Source organism: Giraffa tippelskirchi, chromosome 5 (assembly GCF_054371585.1).
Source record: "Giraffa tippelskirchi isolate mGirTip1 chromosome 5, T2T-mGirTip1v1.2.pri, whole genome shotgun sequence".
Lineage (NCBI taxonomy): Eukaryota > Metazoa > Chordata > Mammalia > Artiodactyla > Giraffidae > Giraffa > Giraffa tippelskirchi.
In genome coordinates this window covers 177417038-177441867 of record NC_137279.1, presented here as the reverse complement: position 1 = coordinate 177441867, position 24830 = coordinate 177417038, and the positions used below count along the sequence as shown (strand labels likewise).

General features: G+C 53.8%; 1 protein-coding gene across 2 annotated transcripts in view; it reads right to left on the bottom strand.

The window, feature by feature from the left end:
* The window catches only part of SLC2A1 (solute carrier family 2 member 1), a 28416-nt gene extending 5638 nt beyond the window's left edge, over positions 1–22778 (bottom strand). Inside the window, exons 1-3 of one of the 2 annotated variants that reach the window (XM_081492246.1) lie at positions 22588–22778; positions 10807–10902; positions 20–180 (exon numbers count right to left, since the gene is read on the bottom strand). In XM_081492246.1, the coding sequence (XP_081348372.1) occupies positions 20–180; positions 10807–10902; positions 22588–22605 (275 nt within the window). In that variant the 5' untranslated portion in view covers positions 22606–22778. Of the gene's footprint in view, positions 1–19; positions 181–10806; positions 10903–10970; positions 10980–22587 lie in introns of those variants that run through there. The other variant, XM_081492247.1, reaches the window with a different exon arrangement.
* Positions 22779–24830: the final 2052 nt, after the last annotated feature.

Here is a 24830-nt window from a genome sequence, read left to right as displayed (position 1 = left end):
CAGAACCCCTTCTGCTCACCGGCCGAAACGGTTAACAAAAAGGCCCACGGAGAAGGAACCAATCATGCCTCCCACTGAGAAGATGGCCACGGACAGGGACCAAAGTGTGGTCAGTGTGGTGGGCGGGATGGGCTCCCCATAGCGCTGGATCCACGTCTGGTTGTAGAACTCTTCAATCACCTGCAGGAGAAGCAGCAGTCTGGTGGGTGAGGCTGGGACGCAATCATCCTCTTCTCTCACACTCCTCCTCAAAGAGGACCATTTTACCCCAGGATGCTGGAAGGGGCCCAGGGCCCCAGCACCAGGCCCAGCCCCAGGTCCCTCCCCTTCTGTGGGCTTCAGTCCCCCCACCCTCACCTCCTCATGAGAAACAAGGGGCTGGACTCTGTCTGCGAGGGAGAGTGGTGCCAGCTCTCACACCTCCCCCGGGGGCAGATTCCAGGGCCCTGTGGTTTCCGGTGCTCAACAGGACTTTCTGGGGATGATGGCAAGTGACCAGCACTGGGGGTTCAGGCAGCACAGAGGGGCTCAGAGACAGCGCTTCTGCCCATGTGTCCCCTTTTCCTTCAAGATGCCTAAGGCCACTGGCCACTCTGGCTCTCTCCCCAACCCCCCTTCCTGGGGAGGAAATACAGCTGAACAGAGGCCCTGGGAGGAAGGGAAGAGCAGGCTCACTTTGCACTCAGGGTCTGGCGTGAGCATCTTGCAGCCAAATGCTCGTGAGACCAAGCTGCCACTTTCTATCCCCAGGCCCAGCCCCTCCTGGCTGGCCTGGGAGATCCCCCCTGAAGGACCCATGGCCTCGTCCTCTCTTCCAGCTGCCCAGCTGGGAGGTTCGGGGAAAAGCTACAGACAAGGAAGCAGTTCCAGGAACTGGAGACACCTGTCCTAGAACAGGCCTGCCCAGCTAGCCCTGCCCCCACCGAGGGGAGGGCCTGGCCGCTCATGCCTAAGAATGTGGCAGGCGGGCAGCACCGGTTCTGCCTGCGCACACGCACTTTACTCTCAGGTGATGCAGACACATGCCCAGTGCCTCAGGGCGGGCCAGACCCACCCAGCCACATGCGTAGCTGGGCACAGGCCCAGTGTACCCAGAAACAACTTCCTGTGTACTCATGGCATCACACACACACACACACACACACACACACGCACACACGCTCGTGCTCACATAATCTGAATATTCCTGGCTTCAGCAAGTCACAAACCTGCATGCCTCTGCTGCCCTCACCACCTGCAGCTCAAACTCAGTTCCACACCAGCCCAACCCAGGGCACCCCTCCCCACTGCCAGTTCGGGTACACTGGGCAGTATGCAGTCTCTCATACAGTACGATTTCCGTCGGCACTGCTCTTTGACCGTCCCTAACCTCCCCAAGCCCCACGGTCCCAGGAGTGCCCACTCAGTGATCTATTTGTCTGTCCAGGGAAGCTGGACTCAACCAAGTTCAGACTCAGCTCTACCACTCGTTTCCAGGGCAAGTGGTTGTATCTTGAATGACGACATTAGCAATACCCACTTTATAGTGCTGCGGGGAGTTAATGAAACACACTTGCAGTGCTCACACGGTGCCTGGCATCACCACTGAGCCGAGGAGCCCACCACGTTCCGGTTCTGACTCAAGGGCAGTGCAGGCCACTGTCAAAGGCTGACGGAGCCTGCATCCCATAATTCAAAATCATGGCACCTGCTAGCATCTCTGCCTTTGGCCTATGCACCCTTTCCCCACCTTCCACGGTTACCCACCCTGAGGGCCTGCCCTACCTTACCATGCGGAAACCTTTTGAGATCCAGCTCAGAGGGTTCCAGGAGTCTGTCCTCCCTGAGGGTAGGGACCCCAGTGGATTCACCCCATGGCCTGTCCTTGGGCTTGTGCAGGATGAAGGAACCCATGAAAGGGCTTAAGTTCTCCTCCTAGAAGCCCTTACTTTTACCAGGGGCACCGAAAGCAGATTTCAACCAAACAAACACAAAGTGCTTGTGTTCTTCAAGGGACAAACCCATCCCCAGAGGAGGACTGCTTGGGCACAGCAATGCTCCATTTATCAGGCTCTGCAGAGAGCAAGCTGTCCTGGATAAGGGAATTGCCCAGATAAGTGACCGTCACCCCTTGGGGGGCCCATTGTCTGGGTGGAAATCTTTCTCCCTCCTGTCTCTCACCCTCTGCTACCCTGAGCAACTGGATGTACAACCACTCCTGACCTCAGGGCTCTGCAGGGCCAAGGTGAGGTGTTTGCTCCAGGTGGCATTTAATTTTTGCATTCTGTAGTTTACCCCTACCCTCTGTGGCTTAGATGCTTGTCTCACAGAACTCTCCCCACATCCATTTTAAAATCTGCCAAGCCAGTTAAAGAAGCTCGTTTGAATTGTGTGCAAAGAGTCAATATGTATAGTCACCAGAGCCTCCCCAGTTAAATCTCCTGCGTGTGGTGACAAGTCAGAGGGGCCAAACCCTGTCCCAGGCTCACTCTTTCTTGGCTCCTGAGCCCCTTGCTGCTTTGACCACTGTATGGGGTTGAGGGAGGCCGAGCAGCCAGCCCCCTCCACCCTAGCCCCAGGTTCATCCTCTTCACCCCCCAGCAGCACTTCCTGGCCGAGTGGAGGCTGCCTAGCGGGTTCCTGCCTCTGGACCTGGTGTTTGAGATTTGTGGGAAGAATCTGAATGAGGTTTTCCTTTCCCGCATATGGTGTGTAGGCTCTCTATCCTCTCCCCTTGGGGGTCCATGCCCTAAGTGGGGGGTGAAGTTGACCCTTGGCTCAGGAAAGGCAAAAGGTCCTTCAAGAACAGAAGAACCCTACACAGGGAGAAGTTCTAGGGTCACCTCTCCCACCCAGCTGCTGCCCTCAGCATCATCCAGCAATGGCTGGGTGGCCCTCAGGGAAGAAGAGCCTGAGTGTTGGTCGCTCAGTTCTATCTGACTCTTTGCAACGCCATGGACTATAGCCCACCAGGCTCCTCTGTCCATGGAATTCGCTCCTCTGTCCATGGAATTCTCCAGGCAAGAATACTAGAGAGGGTTGCCATTTCCTTCTCCAGGGGATCTTTCCCAACCCAGGGATCGAACCTGGGTCTCCTGCATTGCAGGCAGATTCTTTCCTGTCTGAGAGCCTCCTTACTGCTTCCTTAACTGGATCCCACAGACCCAGTCGCCACACTGAGGCTCCTGGCAGCCTCCTCAGCCCCGGCTCGCGTATACATCTTCTGAATGCTCCAGCCTCACATTCTGGTTACAAGCCAGGGAGATACCCTTGGTCCTACCACTGCCCCACATCCAGTCACTCAGCAGGTCCCATCCCTAAAATTCACCTCCTAACCTGTCCTCCTCTCTACCCACGCACCACCTCTCCTAGGTCTCACCTGGATTCTGCTCCTGACTCCTCCCACCCACTAAAGCCAGATTCTGATTCCCATCATTACTCCCAGACTTGGCAGTCAAGCCTGGGACGTCAAGTGGACCAGGCTCAGCCCTCCTTGTCTCTGCTCCCCGTCCCAGCCTGTTCCCAGCCCTTTCCTGCTGTGTGCTGAGGAGAAAGGGGGTGGGGGGGGTCCTGGTCAGCCCTGGCACCAGGCTCTCTGTCCAGGCATACCCTCATTGGGGCCAGAGGGCAGAGTCTCACTCGGCGATACTGTTGGGGCCAGCGTGGAGAAGCAGGATGGCCCTGGGCAGCTGCCATCCCTTTCCAGTAACAAGCTTTTCCTCATTCCAGCACTTTTCCTAGGGTTGAGGGTGGGAAGAGGTTTGTGCCATGTCTGACACCCCCCTCCCTTCCATGCCTGAGTAACTGTGGGTGAAGGACCACACATCTGCCCGTCTAGAGCGGAAGTTCTGACTTCCTCTGTGTCAGGGCAGTGTCTGTAGTGAGGCTCTGGGTGTGAGGCAGAACCCACTGTCTGCCACTTGGAGTAAGCTGTTCCACGTGTCACTGTTGTCTCAAGGAGAGAAGCCATCTCCTTGAGAGGAGCATTAGGGACAGAGTTTTCCATTTTTAAATTGCTGGAAAAAAAGCATTACCCTAAGGAATGTATAGTACAAGAAAGAACTTGAATAACTAGTTGCTTGCCTTAGGGAGTAAAGCTCTATCTTCAGACCTTGCTGGCAGCCCCAGGCTGAGGGACCCAGCAGGTCTGCAGACCCCCAGGGCACAGACTTCATCTGGGGGTAGGGTCGGGGGGAGAGGAGAGCTTTCGGATAGTGAGTCCGAAGTTACAGGTAGTGAGTCCCCTGTCAGCAGGGAGCATACAAGTCAAAATTTGGATTAGGGATTGGCATAAACAACTCATAAAAGGCTAGATAGAAAATATTAGGGTCTGCTGACCACATATGGCCTCTCCTCTGTTGCTTATTTTTCTTCCCTTTCTCTCCAAACTTCTAAACATGGGAAAAATCATTCTTAGCTCACAGGCCCTACAAAAACAGGCTGCTGGCTGGATTTGGTCCCCCTGCCAACCCTGTTCTAGAATTCCAGACTACTGCCAGGAGAAGGGGTATATGTTTTGGAACTTCTGGCTGGGCTCAACTTCCCTGGAGAGGCCTGGTCTTCTAGATCATCCAGCGAGGGAATCAGTGCTCTCTCAACCCTTTCTTCTCTCTTTTAGATGTACTGTCAGGATGAGGGGGTTAAACAGCCACTCAGTCTTTGAAATCCAGTCAGAAGGAAGAAAGGGCCGGCTTGTCCAGTTCAGTCCCAGCTTATTTCCCATTCCCTCCCCACCCCTCCCCCACATCTGGGGCTGCCCCCACCCCTCAGCCCAGAGGGGATGTCTCCACAGCCTGCTCAGCCACGCCTCAGGGTCATCTGGGAGTTCAGAGACAGATGCTCCAGATGGGGCTGCACAGATAGCTTCTGGGTCCCCCAGGGCCTCTCCCTGGGGCCTGGGGAAGAGGCCCAGGCAGCCAGATGGAGCTAGAAGCTGGGCCCCACCCCCAGAGCAGATGACCGGACCACCCAGGTTGCTTTTCTGGAAGAGTCCTGACATGGCTTCTCTCTCCAAACCTTCCCTCTGACCTCCTCACTGGTCCTTGGCCTCTGCGGGGGGGTGGGGGGGTGTCTCCCCTGCAAACAGATCTTCATCTCCCCTGCTCACAGCTCACACCCTTGGGATGAAGTGTCTCTTCCCACCCCATGTGGCCACGCCCCCACGTGGCAATGCCATCTGAGCACCCCACACTTCTGCACCTTCACCTTGACTCTCCTTTGTCTTCTGCCTGGTAAGCTGTTGGGCACTTTCTCTCCTCTGGAGAGCCTTCATAACCACCTCCTCATTACTGCAGTGGTTCCCAAACAGGGGCAACTTGGCCCCCCTCCGCCCTGGGAGGGGCTGATGTTCGGAGACATTTTGGGTTGTCACCCTGGTGGGGGTAGAGGCCAGGGATGCTGCTAAACATCCTACAATGCATGGGACAGCCCCTGTAATGCCAAAGAACTATCTGGCCCCAAATGTCTATGGTATTGAGAAAAACCCTGCTCCAAGGGCCAGGTACCCTCTCTCCTTTGTCTGCTTCCACCAGTCTGTCTGCATGTCCATTGTTACCCTGGACAGGTAACTGTGAGGCCCTGCATGCTCCCTCTACACTAAATTTCAACATGGGGACGGCCTGATTCATCTGGGTCCCAGCACAGGGCTAGAGGTTGAAAGCACTGTCACTAATGGGAAAACAAGCCATGAATCTGAGTGACTTAAGAGATGATGGAGCTGTGACAGGGTGTCATGGTGTAAGAGGTTGTGCAGCTGTGTGTGGGAAACTGAGACGTCTGTGCGTGACTAAGCTTGACTCGGCCTGAAGTCAGAGCAGGAAGGAGCAGCTGGGTAGCAGTTGTTGGCATGTAAGAGTGTGTCGGTGCCTGTAAGTGCAACTGCCTTTTCTTCTACGGGTGGTCAAGAACGCAGGCTGGAGCCAGACTTCCTGGATTTAAATCCCAGCTCTATCACTAGCTCTGTGTCCTTGGTTTAATTGCTTAACATCTCTGTTCCCCAGTTTCTTATAAAACAGGGATCACCGTGTCTACCTAATGGGGTTATTGTAAGGAATAATTGAGTTACTATTTCTAATGCATTTGGAACAATGCCTGGCGCATGGTAAGTGAGCTGTAAGCTGTGAGTCTGTGTAAGTGGAGATGAGTGGAGGGCAGAGGGGCCCAGAGCTCTTTGGATCCAGGAGATGCTGCCTGGGGCCTGGGCTGGGAAGCCCGGCTTGCCTCCAAGTACGTTCGTGCACCAAGCTGGGCTGTCCTGGGCAGACCTTGCCTGCTCTCTAGACCAAGTTCCTCCTTTGGCAAACAAGGAACATTGAGCCAACGGCCCGTCAGGCCCCTTCCAGCCCAAACGGTCTGGTTTCTGAGGGTGCCTCAGACTGCCTGACACTGTCCCCTGGCCAGGAACTCATGGTTCCTCAATGGCCTTTAGTCATCTCTGTTGGCAGCTCAGCCATGTGGGGAGGGGAGAGGCAGTTCTCTCCACCCAGTGCGGTGGTCAGGATGCCCTTGCTCATTTGTTTGCTCTTGTGTGGCTGCGCTCCCCTCCGCCCCGGGAGAGACATCTGTAGCTCAGCCTCTCACTCCCTGGGTGCCTTCAACCCAGCCTCCAGGCCTCCTTTATGAGGGGGAAGATAACCTTGGCTCCACCCACCATGTGGGGCTACTGTGGGGAGATAATTTATGAGGAGGTGCTTTGTAAACATTTAAGATAATGTTATGATTAATTAACCACTTCCAGGAGGAAGCCCTCTGGGGCCTGTTTTATGGGGGAGACCCAGCTCCTGGTAATTAACAGCAGCACTGGCGTTCTCACCTCTGGTGGGGCAAGATCTCCTCTGGTGAGCAGGCCACCCCGGCCAGCACAGCAGTTTTCCTAAGAGAAGTGCTTCTATGCAGGAGTGGCCTGCCTCATAGTGTGGACCGTCAGTGGGACACCTCACAGCCAGCGCATCTTTGCACAGGCCTGCGATTCCCCCTGCCCATCTGTCCCCTGGGGCTGGTTTGCCCTCCTCCAAGGTCTAGCACAGCTGCCAACTCCTTCGCTAAGCCCTTCCTGTCTCTCCCGTCAGCCCTACCCCCAGCATTAGTCATTCCTTTCTCTCCGTTCCCATAGCACCGAGGAGCCCTCCACTATTAATACTCCCGCTGTTCCCAAGGAGTCTCCCCTCCCCACCCCAGCCCCGCCCTCTGGATGGTTTTGGAGGGCAGGACAGGGCCCAGCTCTGACCGTGTGTCAGGCAGCTCCCTGAGGGCTGGGAGGTCTCTGCTGTCTTCACAGCTCATCCCGCCTCAAGTCTAGAACGCTGCCTGGTTCTGCCTGGTTCGTCCCTGTGGAATGAAGGTGTTGGCAGAAGCACTGTGCCGTCCCAGGCATGATGGCTTTGGTGCCTCCCCAGGCAGGACCGTTGCCTCTGAGCCCTGCTGTCATCTCTCACTCTGGTGTCATCCTCTCCCCTCTTCACTTGGTAAGTTTATCACATTTGCTCCTGGTTGAGAAAATCTATGGCCAGGCTTATGAGAAGTTGTTTGTAAAGGGCAAGAGTGAACGGCTCGAGCACCCGAGCGCACTCCCCCTGGAAACACCATGTAGGTCTCTCGCCTGGGTCCCCAGAGGTTGGCTTCCCAAGTGACCTTTGGACAGGTGCCTGCAAATGCTCTCGTGAACGTTTACAACTGGGCCTCTGTGCTACCCATTAGGCTTCCATTCCATATTCCCTGCCCTCTGTCCCGCCTGTCTGCCGCTGAAATTCTTACCTTTCACCGGTATCTGATTAGATGGGAGGCCCCAAGAACTGGAGGACGTCACTCTGGGTTTGTCCACACCTGCACCCTCAGAAGTGTCTTAGTCCCTTCTGGACAAGTGCAGCCCCACTGCCTCTGCTCCACCACCACCTGCCTCCTTAAGGACCCCCCACCCCACCACTCCAGCTTCACCCTCTCCTCTGCGCATTCCTGACAACCCCTTTAACAATGAAGTCTTTGTATGAAAAAGGAAAAAAATCCTAGCCCCACAACCCCTCTGGTGACCACTCCTTTCCTCCTTCTCCACCAGTCCCTGGGAAGGGCCGTCTCTGCTCTCTCCCACCTCCCTTCTCCCTCTTCAGCCCACTGCAGGGGGCTTAAACCCACAGGACTCCGCTCCGTCTGCCTTGGCAATGCAGGGTCACCATCGGGTCTTCTGCATTCAGCCACACTGGGCTGCTGTGCCCAGATCAGCCTCTGGAGCCCGACAGCATTCCTTCAGTTGTCCACATCCAAGTGCCTGTTCCTACTGATGGGCACTGCTCTAGGGACCGTGGACCCTCGTCCTCAGGTGCTTCCATTCTTTCTCTGGCTCAGGAGGGTCTTGTCTCCCAGCTTAGAGGTGCCAGCTCTCCTCCTCCTCCTTCCCAGGACCTTTTATCAGTGGGGGTGCTGTCCAGGGCTTGACCCTCACTTCACTTTTTTACTCACAGTCTCTCCAGGAGATCCTTGTCTACCACTGGTTGGATACCAGTGACCCACCTGTTGGCTTTCCTCCCCTGGCTACCCTCCGAAGAAACAGACCCCCGTGTCTAAGTGTCTGTATGCTGTGTCACCAAAGCTCAGTTCCTGCGTGTCCCACAGCACCTACCTTCTCTTCCTCCAGCCCCAATGTCAGTCAAAACCAGAAGCCAGTTTTAAACCCCCCTCTCTCACCCTCAGGCTGAACCGATGACCAGCTCCTGCCCATTCTTCCTACCCAGTGTTTGTTTTTCTAACCCTCTTACAATAGCTGCCTTCTCACTGTTTCCTCGTCTGCAGTCTCACATTCTCAGACCCAGCCCACTGCACCAGACGCCTGAATCATTTCCCTAAAATGCAAATCTTACCCTCTCTGTCGTCTTCAGTGGGACCCTATTGTCCTCTCCCTGAAGGCCATCCTCCCCAGCTCAGCCTCCGCACTGGTGCCCACGTGCCCATTCTCACTGTGCCATGCCCTGCCGGGGGCTGGAGATTCTGCACGTGAAACTGCCGACCACAAGGGCCCTCTGTGGTCTGGTTCTGGCTCACCTCGTCAGCCTCCCATCCTTCTGCCTCCTCCCATTCTACCCTAGTGACACACAGACTTTCTCTTCTCTGGGCACTTTCTCCCACCTTTGTGGGCCCCTGCTTACTACAACCCTGTTCTGTTTGTGGAAAACTCCTCTATCCTGCTCCCAGAGTCCTAGTTCTGTCACTCCGTGTAACTCCCTGTGTGATCACAGTCAAGTGATCACTCCTGACAGTGTGATCACTTAACCGAGTACTGCTCATCTCTGACTGTACCTGAGAACCAGCTGGGGAGCTTTAAAAATTTGATGCCCAGACAGCATCCCAGATCAATGAGATCAGACGGTGAGTGTCAGGGGACTCCGGTGTGCAGTCAAGTGGAGAATTCAACCTCCTTCTTACGACAGTACACACTTTGTACCTGAAAGGATTCCCAAAGGGAGCCGACTCCGGGGCACACACCTCGGCAGATCTGCTCAGAGCACTGAGCAAAAGCAGCTTGGGACTGTTCCAAGCATGGGGCTGAGGTCGCCCATGGAAAAGCCCCATCACTTCCACTGCAGCTGAGCGTGACTCAGCAGGCCCAGCCTTCCTGGTGACCTGCTCCCCAGCTTTGGGCGTGGTCTCCACTGCCACCCTCCACCTCTTTGGAGGAGGCCCCACTCTGACTCCCCCAAACAGGCCCAGATCCTCGGGAGTCAGCCACACTCACTTTCCGGCCTCACCCGTCCGGACCGTGAACGTGTTCTGGACCGTGAACGTGTTCAGAGGACTTGTCCACTCTCATTTTGTCCTGCCCGGGGAAGGTATGGACTTTTAAACTGACAAGGTGGTTGGTCAGGAAGACTGCCCGAGATTGTGTAAACAAGAGAGTTTGGCTTCTGACTCCACATCCCCTAGCTATGTGACTTTGAGCCCGCTGGTCATTTCATCTGCCCTGAGCCGTGGTTTTCAGGTCTATAAAGTGGAAATCACGGCCCGATGTTATGAATGTACACAGTAGGCCTGGAATAAAGGAGGAACTTGTCACAGTCTCTTCTCCTGCCCCCTTCTTCTCCCCTCCTCCCTAAAGCAGTGGGCTGGCTAGGCTGGAGGTGCTTACTGGGGTCCCTCCCAGTCCAGACACTCAGGTGAATAAGTGAGAACAGATCTGGGGTGTGTTGTGGGGAGAAGGGAGGAAGCAGACATGTACCTCGCCCTGGTTCCTAGGACAAGAAGTCATTTTTGCTTTGCCTGGCCCTGGGGCCTGCAGGGAGACAGGCAGTTTCAGCCTAGAATGAGCTCCCTTACAAGGGAGTGGGCCACATGTGGATGGGTGAGAGCACGGGTCCAGGGGCCACCTGGCGAGGAGGCTACCGAGGCAGACTGATGTTGCATCCTGGCTCCATCCCTGACTAGCTGGTGATGCCAGGCAGGCTCTGGCCGTTCCCCACACTTGCAGGGTGGGAGTGGGCATGGCTACCTGCCTGCCTGCCTTATAGTGCAGTGTGAGCAGCAGGTGAGAGAATCACCAAGGCAGCCTCTGTAACCCGAGGGCCACGTGAATGCAGCACTACACGGAGCATGGCTCTGAGTTCTACAAATGTCTGTGCTGGGTGGGAGGTTGGTCGAGATGATCTGTAAAGATCCCATGACTCTGTGGGCCTTAAAATTCCAAAGCCAAAGCTATGAGTCTCTAACCCGTTCAGGGTCAGAATATTCGCTGGTGATGTCTCCAACATCCAAGAGGCAGGGTGAGCGTGTATGTGGGCGGGGTGTGGTGGGGGTGCACAGCAGAGCCCGCTGGTGTTGAGAAGCCAAGGACGGGACAGCACTCACCTTCTGGGGGGCATTGATGACTCCAGTGTTGTAGCCAAACTGCAGGGAGCCGAGTACTGCCCCTCCCACGGCCAGCATGAGGCGGCCCGTCAGCTTCTGCAGAGAAAAAAAAAAACCCACACTGTTACAGGCATGTGGGGGCCCAGGTTACTAGAGGGCGGGGCTTGGCTGGCAGGTTCCCATTCAGATATCTTGCCTGATTCCTGGCACCACACCAGCCCTTCTCCCAAGAAACTTGGCCACTTCCTGACCTCAGGTGCCCAAACCAGCCCTGCCAACTTCTAGACATGGGGCTGGCCAGACTCATTCCTGGGGAGAGGGGAATTAGGGTCTTCTCCCTCTCTGTAGCCAGGGCCTGGCATTCACCTCATTGCCCTGGTGAATCCTGGGGTTGAGGTGGCCCCAGACTGGTTAAGAGGCCCAGGAACCAATGCAAGGGAGTGCCGAATGATGTGGGAAGAGCAGCATAGATGGGTGGGGGAAGTACCCTGGATTTGGAGCCAAAGATGCAGGCTTCTAATTCCAGCCCACTGACTTCCTTGCGCTGTGAATTCCAGCAGGTAGATCCCTATCCCTACTCCTCCTGGGCCCTGTATGCTGCAAACCCTTGCCTCTAGTCACAGGGTGGATACCAAGGTGGAGACCAGTTCCAACTCACTCAGGGGGTTGCAGAGAACCAGGCTGAAGCTCAGGACAACCATCCCCAGACCACAAGCTTCCCGGGTTGTTTGGACACAGATGACATATCAGCCAGGAATGTGCTTTGCTAAAGTAACATGACACAAGGTGAAAAAGAGTGCTGGGTCAAGGTGTTTCCACGGGCAAAGGGCTGGGGCAGAAAAAGGGCAGTGGGTTTGTGTCCCCCGGAAGCCAAGGGCAGGAAGGTGGCAGGCAGGGAGGAGGCCAGCAGGCAGGAGGGTCTGGGTGAGCCAGGCGCCTTGCTAGAGAAAGGGAGAGAACTTTTTTTTTCCCCCTTGTCAAATGAAGAAGCCATTTAAGGCAGGATCTTAACTGACTGAAAGAACGGAGCCTGAGGGTGGGAGGGAGGGACGCTGAAGAAACCACAGGTATTCACCAGGTGTCTCACACGCCTTGGCGCTGGAGGGGAGGGGTGGAGGCACAGATCCAGAGCCACACCTGCCCGTGGAGGGGAGAGCCTCAGCTCGGCCACGGGCTTGCTAGGGCCTCGGCCTCCCCTCCCCACCCAGAACCCAGAAGCAGCCCTGACTTCAAGATCCTCACATATATTGCCGGATCTAGGTGTTAATTAGACACGTTCCTAGTATGGTCTTTTCATTCTCTAGAAGCTGTCAGACCAACGATTGCAAAAGCCAAGGTTCTCACGTCAGAGGCTGAGAAAGAGGAAGGAGGTTTTGGCCAGCGGGAGTTCAGAGCCCATTTCTTGTTGGGAGGGTGGGGGGTGGGAGCTGGGTCCTGCCTTCCCATGGCCCCTTTCTAGCCAAACTCTGGTCATTCATCCTAGACGGTGGGGCTTTCCTCCCGGCAGGCTGCACTCCTTTTCAATCCGGCCCCTCATGGCCCACCCTGCCCAGCATACCCTAGCCCTCCCAGAGCCTTCTCTCAACTGCCTAGGGAGTCTTCAGACCCTGGACTGTTGGTTCCACGTGGGTGGTGAGCACCGGACAGACCTCCTCTGGGAAGGGGCCTGGCCCAGCCCAACTCCCAGGGTGACCACTGGGACTAAGTAAGAAGATATCCCAAGGACAGGAGGGCTTGACAGTGGCTGTTGAAGCCTACACATGGGAGCTTTCTGCCTGTGACTCACAGGCGTCAGCTTGGGGTTGGCCTTGAGGTTGGCCATCATCTGATACTAATGGTATTCAAGATATGTATTTTCCTGGTACACACAAGAATAAATAGAAAACTAGCAACGCAAACCCATGATTTCAAGAAATGTGGCATAGCTATATAATAGGGTACCTAAAAAAGAAAGCTCTTTAGGTATAGATTTGGCATATTCCTCTTGTTATAACTAAGTAAGAAGCAAGGCTTCAGAACAGTGTGTTGTATGCTACCTTTTGTGTGGAGGAAAAAAAAGGCTGGGGTAGGGGAGACTATACATACCTATTTACTTAAAAGAATGTACAAGAAAGGTAGCAGTGTACCTTGGGGATCTGGGTGGCAGAGGAAGGGTAGAAGGAAAATTTTTCAATTTCCATCCTTTTGTACATTTTGTCATTTTGTATCACATGAATGTATCATCTATTCAAAAATATTTTACAAGTCTTGAGGTTTCATATTATTTAGAACACAGCAATTTAAACAAACATAAGTGAAAAATGATACAGATGATATGCGGATCTGGTAAAAATCACACCCTTGCCTGAGTGACACCACAGGAGGGGCTCTGTGGGGGATCAGTACTATTACTACAGGCCCTGTCTCAGTCTGGCTCTGATGTGCCAGGGGTCTCTGGGCCTCTGACGTCAGTCTTAGGGGCCCCACTGAGCAGCTGTGCTTCTGGGAGTGGGGGCTGCCACCTGTCAAGATCAAACTCTGCTTTAGAAAACCTGCCCACCCAACCACAGGGTTATATGCACTCCACCCAGGCAGGCTGTTGCATCAGGACCTACTAAAAGGCTCAGGAATTCGTGTTCTGGGCCCTGTTCCTGACATCAAGGAAAAGCATCAGGTCCATTGGGAAGGGGGAAACTGGTGTGATCCGAGCTTCATCTGGGGCACTACGGGAGCCCTGCAGGGACAAACTTGTAATTTCACCTGGGATGATCAATCAAAGGTGGGTTCCTGGGAGGTGACACTGGAGTTGGGCCGTGAAGGACATGCAGGGAGTCTGCCAAGGGGAGAAGCAGTGGCAAGACTGCATTCCAGGTAGACGTAACAGTATGTGCAAGGGGAAGATGGGGGGCCCAGCACAGTTGGATTCATGCTCAGTGTGGCTGGATGCTTGATGCAGGGGAGGAGCATGGCCCTGCTCCTGGGTAGACACACAGCGCACACTCTGTCCCTGCTGCACCCACCACACCCAGCATGATCACTACTGGGCTAGGAACCAGGAGACCCAAGCCGAAAGGCAGAGTGCTGCTTACCTTCGCCTTGAAATTGGTCTTTGTGGTGGCTTTGACTCTGGGTCTCGGTTTCCTCACATGGGAAATGGGGTAAGAGTGCCTTCCCTAAAGGCTTGCTTCGAGTTCTATGTCAATGCCCATCATGGAGCCGGCAGAGTTCACTTGACAGGTGTCTGCTGAATCAGGGAGGGATGGGAAGCCATCTGCCTCCACCAGCCCTATGGCTGGAACTGAAAGGCAGCGATGCAGTCCATTCATTCAACGTGTATTTATTTAGGTGCCAAGCTGATGGACTAGTTGATGAGAAGGGTTCCAAGTTCCACAGCTCACGGCTTTCTCATGGAAGCCTTTTATAGAGGTGGAGAGCCCAGAATCTGAGAGCCCTGGCCATCTATGACCACCTCTGGGGATGGGGCTACCTTCTAGAACACCCCTTGCCATTCCAGACCTTTGCCCTTGCTGTGTCCTCTACAGTCTCCAGCTTCTGCTCCAAGCAGTTGGCAATACCCAACTGTTGTTCCCCGACCACACTGGGAACTCCTCAAGAATGGGACCTAGAGTGCCCAGAGTAGGACGCAGCGCTGAATGTTTGTACAAAGGTAACCGGTCACTTTTGAAATTAGTGTTTTGGGCAAAACTGGCTCTTCTGAGTATCTATTCCCCCAGCACAGTGTTCATCCTAATAGATTTCAACCTGGTCATGTAGCAAACCCCTGATGAGGACAGGAACATCAGCTCTGAGAGCTGGAAAAAGTCTAACAGTAACTCTCCAGCCTCCACCCCATCCCACAGGGAGGTAAAGGCCTCTGAGTTCAAACCTCGATTCTCTGAGGGGTTCCCCAAGCAAATGCCTGGGCTCAGGGCTCTGCAGAGGTGGCTCTCACGCCCCCATCCCTCACCACCCCCACCCCAATTCTGGGGGTCCTGAGGCCCACTGAGAGCTCTCCCTCTCCCAGGAAGCCACCAGTGAGGTGCCTGCCAGCTTTGGGACCTCTCCTGCCACACACGGAGATGCTGGGGGGCCTGGCCAGGTCACATAACTTGCCGAACATCATGCATGGCCTTATGACCTGCGCCTGTGGGCCGGGCCTTTCCCTGGTACACGCTCCAGCCCTGGGCTCTCCTGGTCAGTACTGGCAGAGGGAGGGCATGTGGCCACGCCATTGAGGTAGGTCACTCCCTGTGGGAGACGGGTCTGCGAGGAGAGTCCTGGAGCCGGGATGAGCCACAGGTCGCTCGTATCCCTTCCTCCTCCCATAGCTCCCACATGGCCCTGGGGTGCACAGGAACGGGGAACAAGGACTGCGTGGCCCTCAGTTCTAGAGAGGGTGGGGCAGGGGCTTATTGGATCCATGACAGCTCCTTTTTAATTTATTTTGTGTACATTTCTTTTCTAAGATTTCATTTGAACAAAATTCGGGTCAATACAAAAAGAAGCCCAAGAAATTGCAGAATTGCTGTAATGCCCTCCCGTGACAGATGGGGAGCTTAAGGTCAGAAGGTAGAGGCCAGGATACTCAGCAAACAGAAGCCAGTCCTGGGACTTGAGTTCTTTGGATTCCTGGACAGACATTTTACTCTCTGAACTCTTCCCGCCTTCCAGGTCTTTTCAAGAAGAAGTGTGATAACCCTGGGAAGCACGACCTTCAGGTGACCTGAGGCATTTATTTACTCCTCTCCAAGCCCTTTTCTTCAAACCCTCCAGTTATATCAGGACTTCTGCATGGCTGAGCCACCCCTGCACCCCGCGGTGGCCCTAGAGGCAAGAAGGTGCTCATCAATCTTTAAAGCAGAGAGGAGAGGAGGGAGCTGCCGCTTTTATCAGCACCAGCAGCACCAGCCAGGCCCCAGGCAGCGCGCCAGGGCTGCTTCCACATCCTGATTTAACCACCACCACCAGGCTCTGGGGGAGAGATTGCTCTCACTTCACGGAGGAGAGCACAGGAGGCTCAGAGAGGAAAAAGCAGATAGCCAGAAGGCCTTTGGCTGCTGCGAAGCTTCATTTCAAGGGGTCTCTGCTGCCAAATCCTTCCTGCTCACGTCCTCCCTCTGCTTCCGGGTACTGGTGCCCAAAGGAAACAAGGTTTCTACCTGGTGCTTCCTTCCTATGTAGGTCACATTCCATCCCAGCAACTTGCTGGGCTTTGCCCAGTCTGAGCCAGGACAGCCCAGACCCACACTCAGAAACCTCTTGGCCACTTGGGTTGATTTTGCTCTAAGCCCAGGTTAGTCAACTATGGCCCATGGTCATGGTCAAATCCAGCCTGCCAGGGAAGAATGGGTTTTACGTTTTTAAGTGGCTGGGGTTGGGGGCGGGGAGAGAAGACCAAAAGTTTGCGATACGTGAAAATTATATTAAATTCAAATTTCAAGGGAGTTCTCTGGTGGCCCAAGTGGTTAGGACTCAGCACTTTCACTGCTGTGCAACCAGGGGTTCAGTCCCTGGTTGGAGAACTAAGATTCTTCAGGCCACGTGGCACAACCAAAAAAAAAAAGTTCAAATTTCAGTTACCATTAATAACATTTGATTGTTAACACAGCCATACTTCTTTGTGAAGACTGTATTGTTTATGGCTCCCTTTGTGCTACAACAGCAGACCATGCGGCCCACAGAGCTGACAATATTTACTTACTATTTGGCCCATTACAGAAAAAATTTGCCAATCTTTACTTTAAGCCCCAGGTGCTCTGAATGGCTGTGTGCAAACCCAACATATGATAGCTGCACAGGACTTTTCAAAGCCTTCCAGGCAAAACCAAATCATCTTTCAAAAAGATGTTAAATGCAAACAACTGACTCCTTGAGTCAGCACCTGGGCATGTGGAGAAGCCAACACCCCAGAGAGGGACCTGTTCAGCGGGGAGGTGTGCCCCTATTTGACTATGAAAAGATTAATTTGATAAGACTATGGGAATATGCAACCCCAACACTCTCAGCTGACAAGATTAAGTCCCAGCTCCCCAACTTATATGACCTTGAAAAAGTTCCTTCCCCTAAGATCTCCTGTTCTCCATAAAAGAGGCTTCCTAAGAATAAGAAGTTATATTACTAAGGAAAGACAGTAGTTGAGTGCTGGTCCCCAACACTGTTCTGGTCAATGGAGATTCAGCAACAAACTAAACTGAATCCCTGCTTGATGGAACTTGATATTTTAGTTGGGGGTTGGCAGCAGTGGGTGGAGTGGGAAGGTAGAGCATAAATACCTAAAATGTATCAGGTGGTGAGTGGTATGAAGAAAGAAAGTGATGGAGACAATCACTTAATTCTTAATCAGGCAGGACATCTTATAATGGAATATTATGCAGCTGTTGGAAAGAATAAAACCCATCTGTATGTATCTGATATGAAAAGAGTGCCAGGAAAGAAAGAAAAGTAGTAAACAATGTATAGAATGTACACTGTGTGTAAAGAAGGAGGAGATAATGACTTTGCATCATGGCAAGTGCTTATATGTGCAGAGAAAAACACCATAGGTATTGGTGGGTGAACAGGATGGAAGGCACAGGGCTGCACAGAACTATGTAGAAAGTGTGATCCAATTACACTAAATGCCATTTATAGGCACATATATACACATGCACAAAAAGAGGTCTGTGAGGGGTAAATACCCAACGATTACAACTGGAAGAAGATGTTCACTCTTACTTTGCATGCTTCTCTATACTTGGCTCCATTATTTCTGTAACTTAAAAAAAAAAACCCTGCAACCTGACCTAGAGAAGTAGGTATTATTTCTGTTGTTGTTTAGTTGCCAAGTTGTGTCCAACTCTTTGAGACCCCATGGACTGTAGCCCACCAGGCTTCTCTGTCCACGGGATTTCCCAGGCAAGAATATGGCAGTGGGTTGCCATATCCTTCTCCAGGGGATCTTCCTGACCCAGGGATTGAATCCATGAGTCCTGTATTGGCAGGCAGATTCTTTACCACTGAGCCAGTTAAAATTGGGGGAAAAAGCCCCAACAAGAGGTATGGCTGGCCTGGGGTGAAATGGTAGAGCTGTTTCCAGTGGAGCCCTTTCCTCCTCACTCCCCAATGAGCTCTGGGCTAGGTGATTTGGGCAGATGTTCTGTCCAGCAGAGGCCTCAGTAGCCAAAGGTTCTCTAAGCTGGGGTCTGGCAAGAGCTCTCTCCCCTTCCAGGGTGCCAAGGCCCTGGGGAAGCAAAAGCCAGCAAAGTGTTGGTGCTGGAGTCTTAGAAAGGGTCAACTGTACTCAGACTATCAGAGTTCAAGGTCTGGGAGCCCTGCTCAGTTACTGCAAAACCCCAATGTTTATGTATTACCTACTGCCTCCCTGGCCTGGAGGTTGGACAGCAGAGCCTTAGGTTCCACTCCACCCCTCCCATGGAAGAGGCGGGTAACAGCTGGAGGTTTGTTGTGGTGGCCAGGCCTAGACACAGCCTCTCTGAGCCCAGAAGTCCAACCAGGAGCCTTCTCAGCCTCCACTATCCTGGGGACGCTGAGTGACTTTGTTACCTCTCTGCCCAGGAGTGAGGTGGGGGAAGGGTAAGGTTGCAGGTCCCAAGCCAATGCTGCACAGTTCTCCTTTGTCCTAGGCCTCTCCAGCTCTGCCAGCTAGAGTGGGGTGGGTTGGGGGTTGGGGGAGAACTGGATGACTGTATCCTTGGAGCTGGAGCAGAGCTCTAGGCCCTGACATCCTGTGATCAGGAGGTGCCGGGTAAAGCTGAGCTCCTTGAAGTCACAAGCTGATTATGGGGGGATTTGGGGTTGACCCAGCTCCAGGCCAGTTAGGGTTGGTCCTGAAACGGCTCAGCATGGGACAAGGATCATCATGGAGATGTTTACAATGTCTGCACACCCCAACTGGACGTGCAAAGGGTCCTTCCATTTAAAATAGCTACCACCCTGGTTTAGGGCACTGGACCAGTCTCACCACAAGCACCATGGGGAGTGAACCTCCATTTTATGGGGAAGAAAACCAAGGCTGAGGAGAGTCACTTCCCCAAGGTCATAGTTTCGTGAGAATGTCTTGTTTCCATTCACAGAAGGCTTTCAGTTGTCAAATGTATCTAACCCAACTATTAGACTGCACCCAGAAAGAGCCTGGAAAGTCCTGGAGTCTGAGAATTCCTGCTCATTTGGGGTGAACAGAGGGTGACACAGAAAAGAGGCGTGTGGAGGAGGAAGTATTTAAAAAAAAAAGCAAAGAACATCTCAAATTTTTGGACAGCCATATCTTGGTTAAGCTTCTTTCCTTTTCGGGCCTGAGTTTCCATCTGTCAAACGGAGGGTTGGGCCTTGCACTGGAAGGTCCCTGCTGGGGACTTTCCTTTTTCGTCTTGGGCCATCCCAGAAAGGCTGGCAGTGTGTTTTGTGGTGGGAGGCTAGTTTGTGATCTTGGAAAAGTCGTTTTCCATTGAACTGTGATGTCATCATGACTTGGTATCACCCTCACAGAGAAGGCAGGGCAGCCCCATCAGTGGACCCATCTCGGGCCTAGCACTCTCACCCATGTTCTGCCATGCAAACCAGCTTCCTGACAAACCCAAGTGGAGAAGAACTGGCCAGTTGGAACTTTAAGGATTTGCCTGACCAAGTGATACAGCCCTGGTACGCTGGGGCTCCCCAAAGGCTCCTGTTGCCAGAATGCCAGACTTCTGGACAGAGGCTGCAACCTAGGTAACCCCAGGTCACCTAGGGCCCAGGTAAGTGAAATGCATCATGGGAGTCCAGAGAAGCAAGGGATATTTATGGAGCATCCATGGGGACAGACAGACACATTTATTTCTGAGTTCTTGCAGACACTCTAATGATGAAAATGACATCATTCTGCGGACACAGTAACTGAGCTAAGCTGGAATTCAAAACCACAAATGCAGGACTTCAAAAGCCTACGCTCTTTGTACCTCTGAAGGGTTAAGGAACCCCGCAGATTTCTCATTTCTCCTTTGTATGGAGGGTGGAGTCGGCAGAGGTCCTGGAGTGTGATTAGGGTGCCAGGAAGGACTAGTTGAGGGGTCTTCACAAAGGGCTGGGTGAGACATCTGGGGGCAGGGCTCACCCTTGTCTGCTGCCCAGTAGGGAGTGTGAGCAAACTCCTGGCTGGAACAAGAGGGTCTTCAACTTGTCTCCTCCCTACTTTTCACTCAGGTAAACATCACAATGAGCCGCAGAGAAGCATCACAAAGTGCAGGGAAGTCAGATGAGTCAGTTTCCAGTTCCAAGGAGATGAGGAGGAACATAGCAAAGCTAACTTCAGAATCAGACACCCCTGGTTTTAAGACCTTAGGCAAGTAATATAATCTCTCCAGGCCTCAGTTTAACCTCCTGCACAAAAGGACTGGGCATGCTGACCGAGTCAGCAGATCCAAAGGGAATGGCTTTTTTCTAGAATGTATACAGGACGGTCTGTAGAAGGGTTAGCAAAAAAAAAGTGAAATTTTTTTTTTTTTTACTATAACTGCTATCTGTATTTGCCTTTTGAAATTTCTACTTTATGTACACATATAATCAATTATTATAACAGTGCATGTATATGAATTTATGTGTGCATGCTCAGTCATGTCTAACTCTTTGTGACCCTACAGTCTATGGCCCACCAAGCTCCTCTGTCCATGGGATTTCCCAGGCAAGAATAAATGCAGACAAACCACTGGGAAGGAGGCACTCCGAAATTATATATTGATGGAGCAGGTAATCAAGAGTTTGGACGGTACTGCATGAAAAACACCCACCTGCTACAGCATTTAGAACTGGCTGGCACATGGGCAGCCCTGGAAGTCAAACAAACTCTCTCGCCTCCATTCAAAATTCAAGAAAGGCTCATGGTGAAAAGGGACAGTGTAGACTGAAAGCCTTTTCTGATTAGCCTGGGTTCAAATCCAGTTCAGCCACTTACTAGATGTTTTACTTCAGGAAAGTTACTTCTCTTCTCTGAGCTCCCTCCCTGAACCATATGGAGGGTCAGTGATACTGAAAAGCATTTGAGCCCAAAGCCTAGTAAACTGTTAAGCAGCTGTTGAATTTCTCCTCCACTTTTTTCTCCACTCAGAATATTCACTTATCCACTCAACAAATAAACACCCAGGTCCTGCATCATATGCTGAACAGACATTTCTTTCCCTTGAAGGAGTGAAAAAGTTATCCTCTTACAGACAGTGAAACTGAGGTCTAGAGAGGTTAAGTGACCTGCTAGAGCCCTGAGCTAACACAGCAAGCAAGTATTTAAACTTTGCAGTAGTAAGTTCTTGCTGCTAAGTCGCTTCAGTCGTGTCCGACTCTGTGCGACCCCATAGACGGCAGCTCACCAGGCTCCGCCGTCCCTGGGATTCTCCAGGCAAGAATACTGGAGTGGGTTGCCATTTCCTCCTCCAAGTAAGTTCTTAGCATTAGCTAAAAGAGCTTCTCATTTTATTTGTATTTTGTTATACCCCAGCATAAAGGCTCAACTATGACTGTTGGGAAATGTGTTCTAGGCTCAGGGTCTCCCTTCAGGCCAGGGCGGGGTGGTGAAGCAAGTTGTCTGGATTTGGCAGGCACAAAGGAGCCTTTTCCCGCTGAGGGTACAGCCTGGCCACACTGTCACGCACCCCTCTGCCCAGCCAAAACCTTGCTCAGTTCCACCGGACACCTCCACCGCCCATACGAAGGGTAGTGCGCAATTCAGTGCTAATCCATACCAGGTGAAAAAACGTACACCCTCGCGCCTTCCCTGCCGAGTTTCAAAGAAAAAAAGTGACTTGAAATATTCTATAGAAGGGGGAAGAAGGGAGGGAGGAAAGAAATAAGGCCCTATACAAAAGGTGGGGCCCAGTAAATACTTGTTGGAAAGGAGTCGTTCTGGAAAAGTCACAAAGATCCCCTGTAGGACGGGGGGAAAAAAGAGATCGTATCGAGGCAGTTTGCTCCCGCGGGAAGAGTCCTCATCTATTCATAGTCCCGCGTCCGGCAGCTCCCTGGCGCGCGCTCCTTCCACTCCACTCAAGCCCGGGGCCCCTTCCCGAACCCCTGTCCCCCCGGGATCGCGGTGGCGGCCCCCGGGGCACACTCTCCGCGCGGCCCTCATCAGCCCCGCCTGAACAGGGAAACGTGCCACCTCGGAGCACATCACCCCACTTAGCTAAAGCTCTAGGGCCTGCCCTACGCGGAAAGAAGGGTCTCGTACGCGGGCTTTTCGCCTCAGCCCTGCAGACAGACATCCTGGGGTTGAAGCCCGGGCCTTAACAGAGTGCCCTCCGCCTCGGAGCCCCAGAGGGCTGGCGCGGGGACCGCGCGGGGCGGCGGAAAACGCCCAACACCAGGCCGCGCGCCCAGTGTGGCGCCGGGGAAATGAAAGCAGTGGTTCCCAGCCGGCCGAGCGGGGGCGGGTCCCTCCTCCTCCGCGCGCAAGGGCCGGGGCCCGGCCGGGGGCTCGGCCGGCTCAGCCAATGGGTGCCGCGCTCGGACCCCTCCCCCGCCCCGGGAGGAGCCGGCGCGGGGCCGCAGCCGGGGAGGATCGTGAGCGACGTGCCGCGCCCCGGTCCTGGGTCCCCGTGCCCCGCCGGGCCGCGTGGACCGCGCGGCTCCCCGGAAGGAAGCCAGTTACTCAGTGCGGGCGCCACCTAAGCACGCGGCGCCCTCGCGCCCGCCAGATCCCGAGCCCATCCCTGTCATCGTCCCCCGGCCCGGCAGGGCGCTGCGCTCCCGGCCAGGGGAGAGGCCCAGGCCGGCGGAGCGATCAGCGGGGATCCGCGCCTTTGTTCACGGCAGGGAGGGCCCGCGGGCGCGCGGACTCACCTTGCTGGTGGGCTCCATGGCCGCGCTGCGCCGGAGGCTTTCGCGGCACCGGGTGCGCGGGCTGGCTGCGCTCTGTGGATCCCGCTCCGGCTTCGGTCTCGAGACTCCGTCTGCGACTCGCTTGGCCTCCCTCTGCCTAGCGAGCTAGTTGCCGAGACCTGCGGCCCACTGTCTGAATTCTCGCTTTGGTTACCTTTGAGCACTCCGACTGTCGCCTTTATAGGACCCCAGCCATTGGCTAGCGCAGCTGGGGGGCGGGGCGGAGGGGTGGGCAGAGCCTGGGGGCGGGGACTGGGGCACGTCCGGGGCGGGGCTCCGAGAGGAGGGGGCCCCGGTCGCGGTCCCTGCGAGTGAGGGGGGTGGGGAGGGAGGGCGCCCGGTGGGTACCTTGTTCTGGCTGCGGATCTCCACTTCTCCCTGAGTCCTGAGAATTCTCTGGCTGTGTGACTCTCTGCAAGTGTGCGCACCTCTCTGGGCTTCAGCGGCAAAATGGAGGAGCTCGTAGCGGCTGTGAGACAAAACTCGGCGCCGCACACGGTCGCGCGTGAGAGTGAGGACTGGAGTCCTCACTCCGCCCAGGGATAACTTTGGGAAACTAGCTGTAATGATTGTACCACCTCATAGGTTTGTTTTGAAGATTAAGTGAGTTAATATTTGAAAAGTGTTTAGAGCAGCCTCTGTTATGTGGTAAGTGGTATTTAAGTATTTGTTAGACTACGGGAGGTCTCGCTCCGTGATTTTCTCCCTCCCCTCTCCAACCCACATTCCTGTTTGTAAACCAAGCCTGGCTTTAGCACAGGCTGGGCCCTCTGCCTGAAAATCTATGCCCACCTCTTCTTAGGACTTTAATATCACCTCCTCTGTGAAGCTTTTCTCTGCTCCTGAGAGTACATGTGACTCTATGGTGACAGGTAAGTGTGAAAAATATGAATGGTAAGAACATAGGAGAACTTGGGTTTGAACCAACTCCGCTGTAGACCAGCCCTGGTATGATCCTAGGCAAGGTGCTAGCCTATGAGTCTCTGCTTTCTTCTGGCTAACCCGGAATGAACACGACCACCAACTTCAGGTGCTATCATGAGAGATACAATGTCCAGATCAGCCCATGAAGTACTTAGCACATGTTGACTTGCATGTAAGGCCCCCTTTAGTGGTAATGGTATTTTTTCACCTTGTTTCATCTGATTTCACCTTATTTCTTCCTCTGGACTCGTGTCTTACTTGAGACACAGTGAAGGAAGAGACCCCTAGTCCAAAGGTCTGGACAAAATCCTGAGGGTCCCTTTCTCTATGGAAGGGGTCAGGAGGGGCTATTTTCTGTTGGGAAGGAGGAGCCTGGGCATGACCCCTGGGGTCCTCTGTCTGGGCTGTGGGTCCAGTGCTGGCCAAGGGAGGGGGCTCCCTGGCTGAGCAAGAAGCCCTGGCAGGGAAGGCAGGCCCCTTCTTGGTGCACCTCTGCCCATGGCTCGTATTTCTATGGTCTCCCAGTTGTGCAGCCTGGAAAGCTTGGGGCCACCTCTCTCTTCATCTGGTGCCCAAACCCCTAAGTCCCGTCGATTTCACCTTTCTGTACCACCTCGTCCTCCTTCTCTTCTGCTGCCTGCAGGGGCTCCGGCACCTCTGGCCCTCGTCCTCTAGTACTGACCCTCATTTTTTTGTTTGTATGTCCCGTGTTGCCGTAGAGGCAGCAAGGTCCAGCCTGGCTAGCAAGGCCTTCAGGGCATTAATTTACAGGCTTAGCCTCACCCCTCACACTTGCACTTGCCACATCTGTACCTCTGTTCAGATTGTTTCCTCTGCCTGTCTCCCTCCACCCCCACCTCATCAAGCCAAAGTGCTTCTGATGGCACAAAGCACCTCTAGAATGGGGCCCCTTCCAGGAGGCGTGCCTGAGTCCTCCACGAGGGAGTTGTTCTCCCTTTTACCTTTTGGTGTTTCTTAGTGTGCTGCTGTGCTTTCTCTCTTCTTCCAGACTGAGCACCTTGAGGATAGCTTCTATAGCTGAGACACAGAGGTGAAGGGAGAAGGCAGAAATGAATGAACGCATGAGCAGCTAGTCTGCCTGTTTCTTGCCAACACAAGTGTTCCCTGAAGTACCTTTTGGGTTTTACCACTTCCCTGCTCCAAGTCTCTCCATTGCTCCCTGTTGCCGAATACATTCAGTCTACTGTGTATACCTCTTCCCAGCTGTGGCTATGCCTCACTTAGCTCACGGGGTACCCTCACTATCAGGCTCTCTTTCC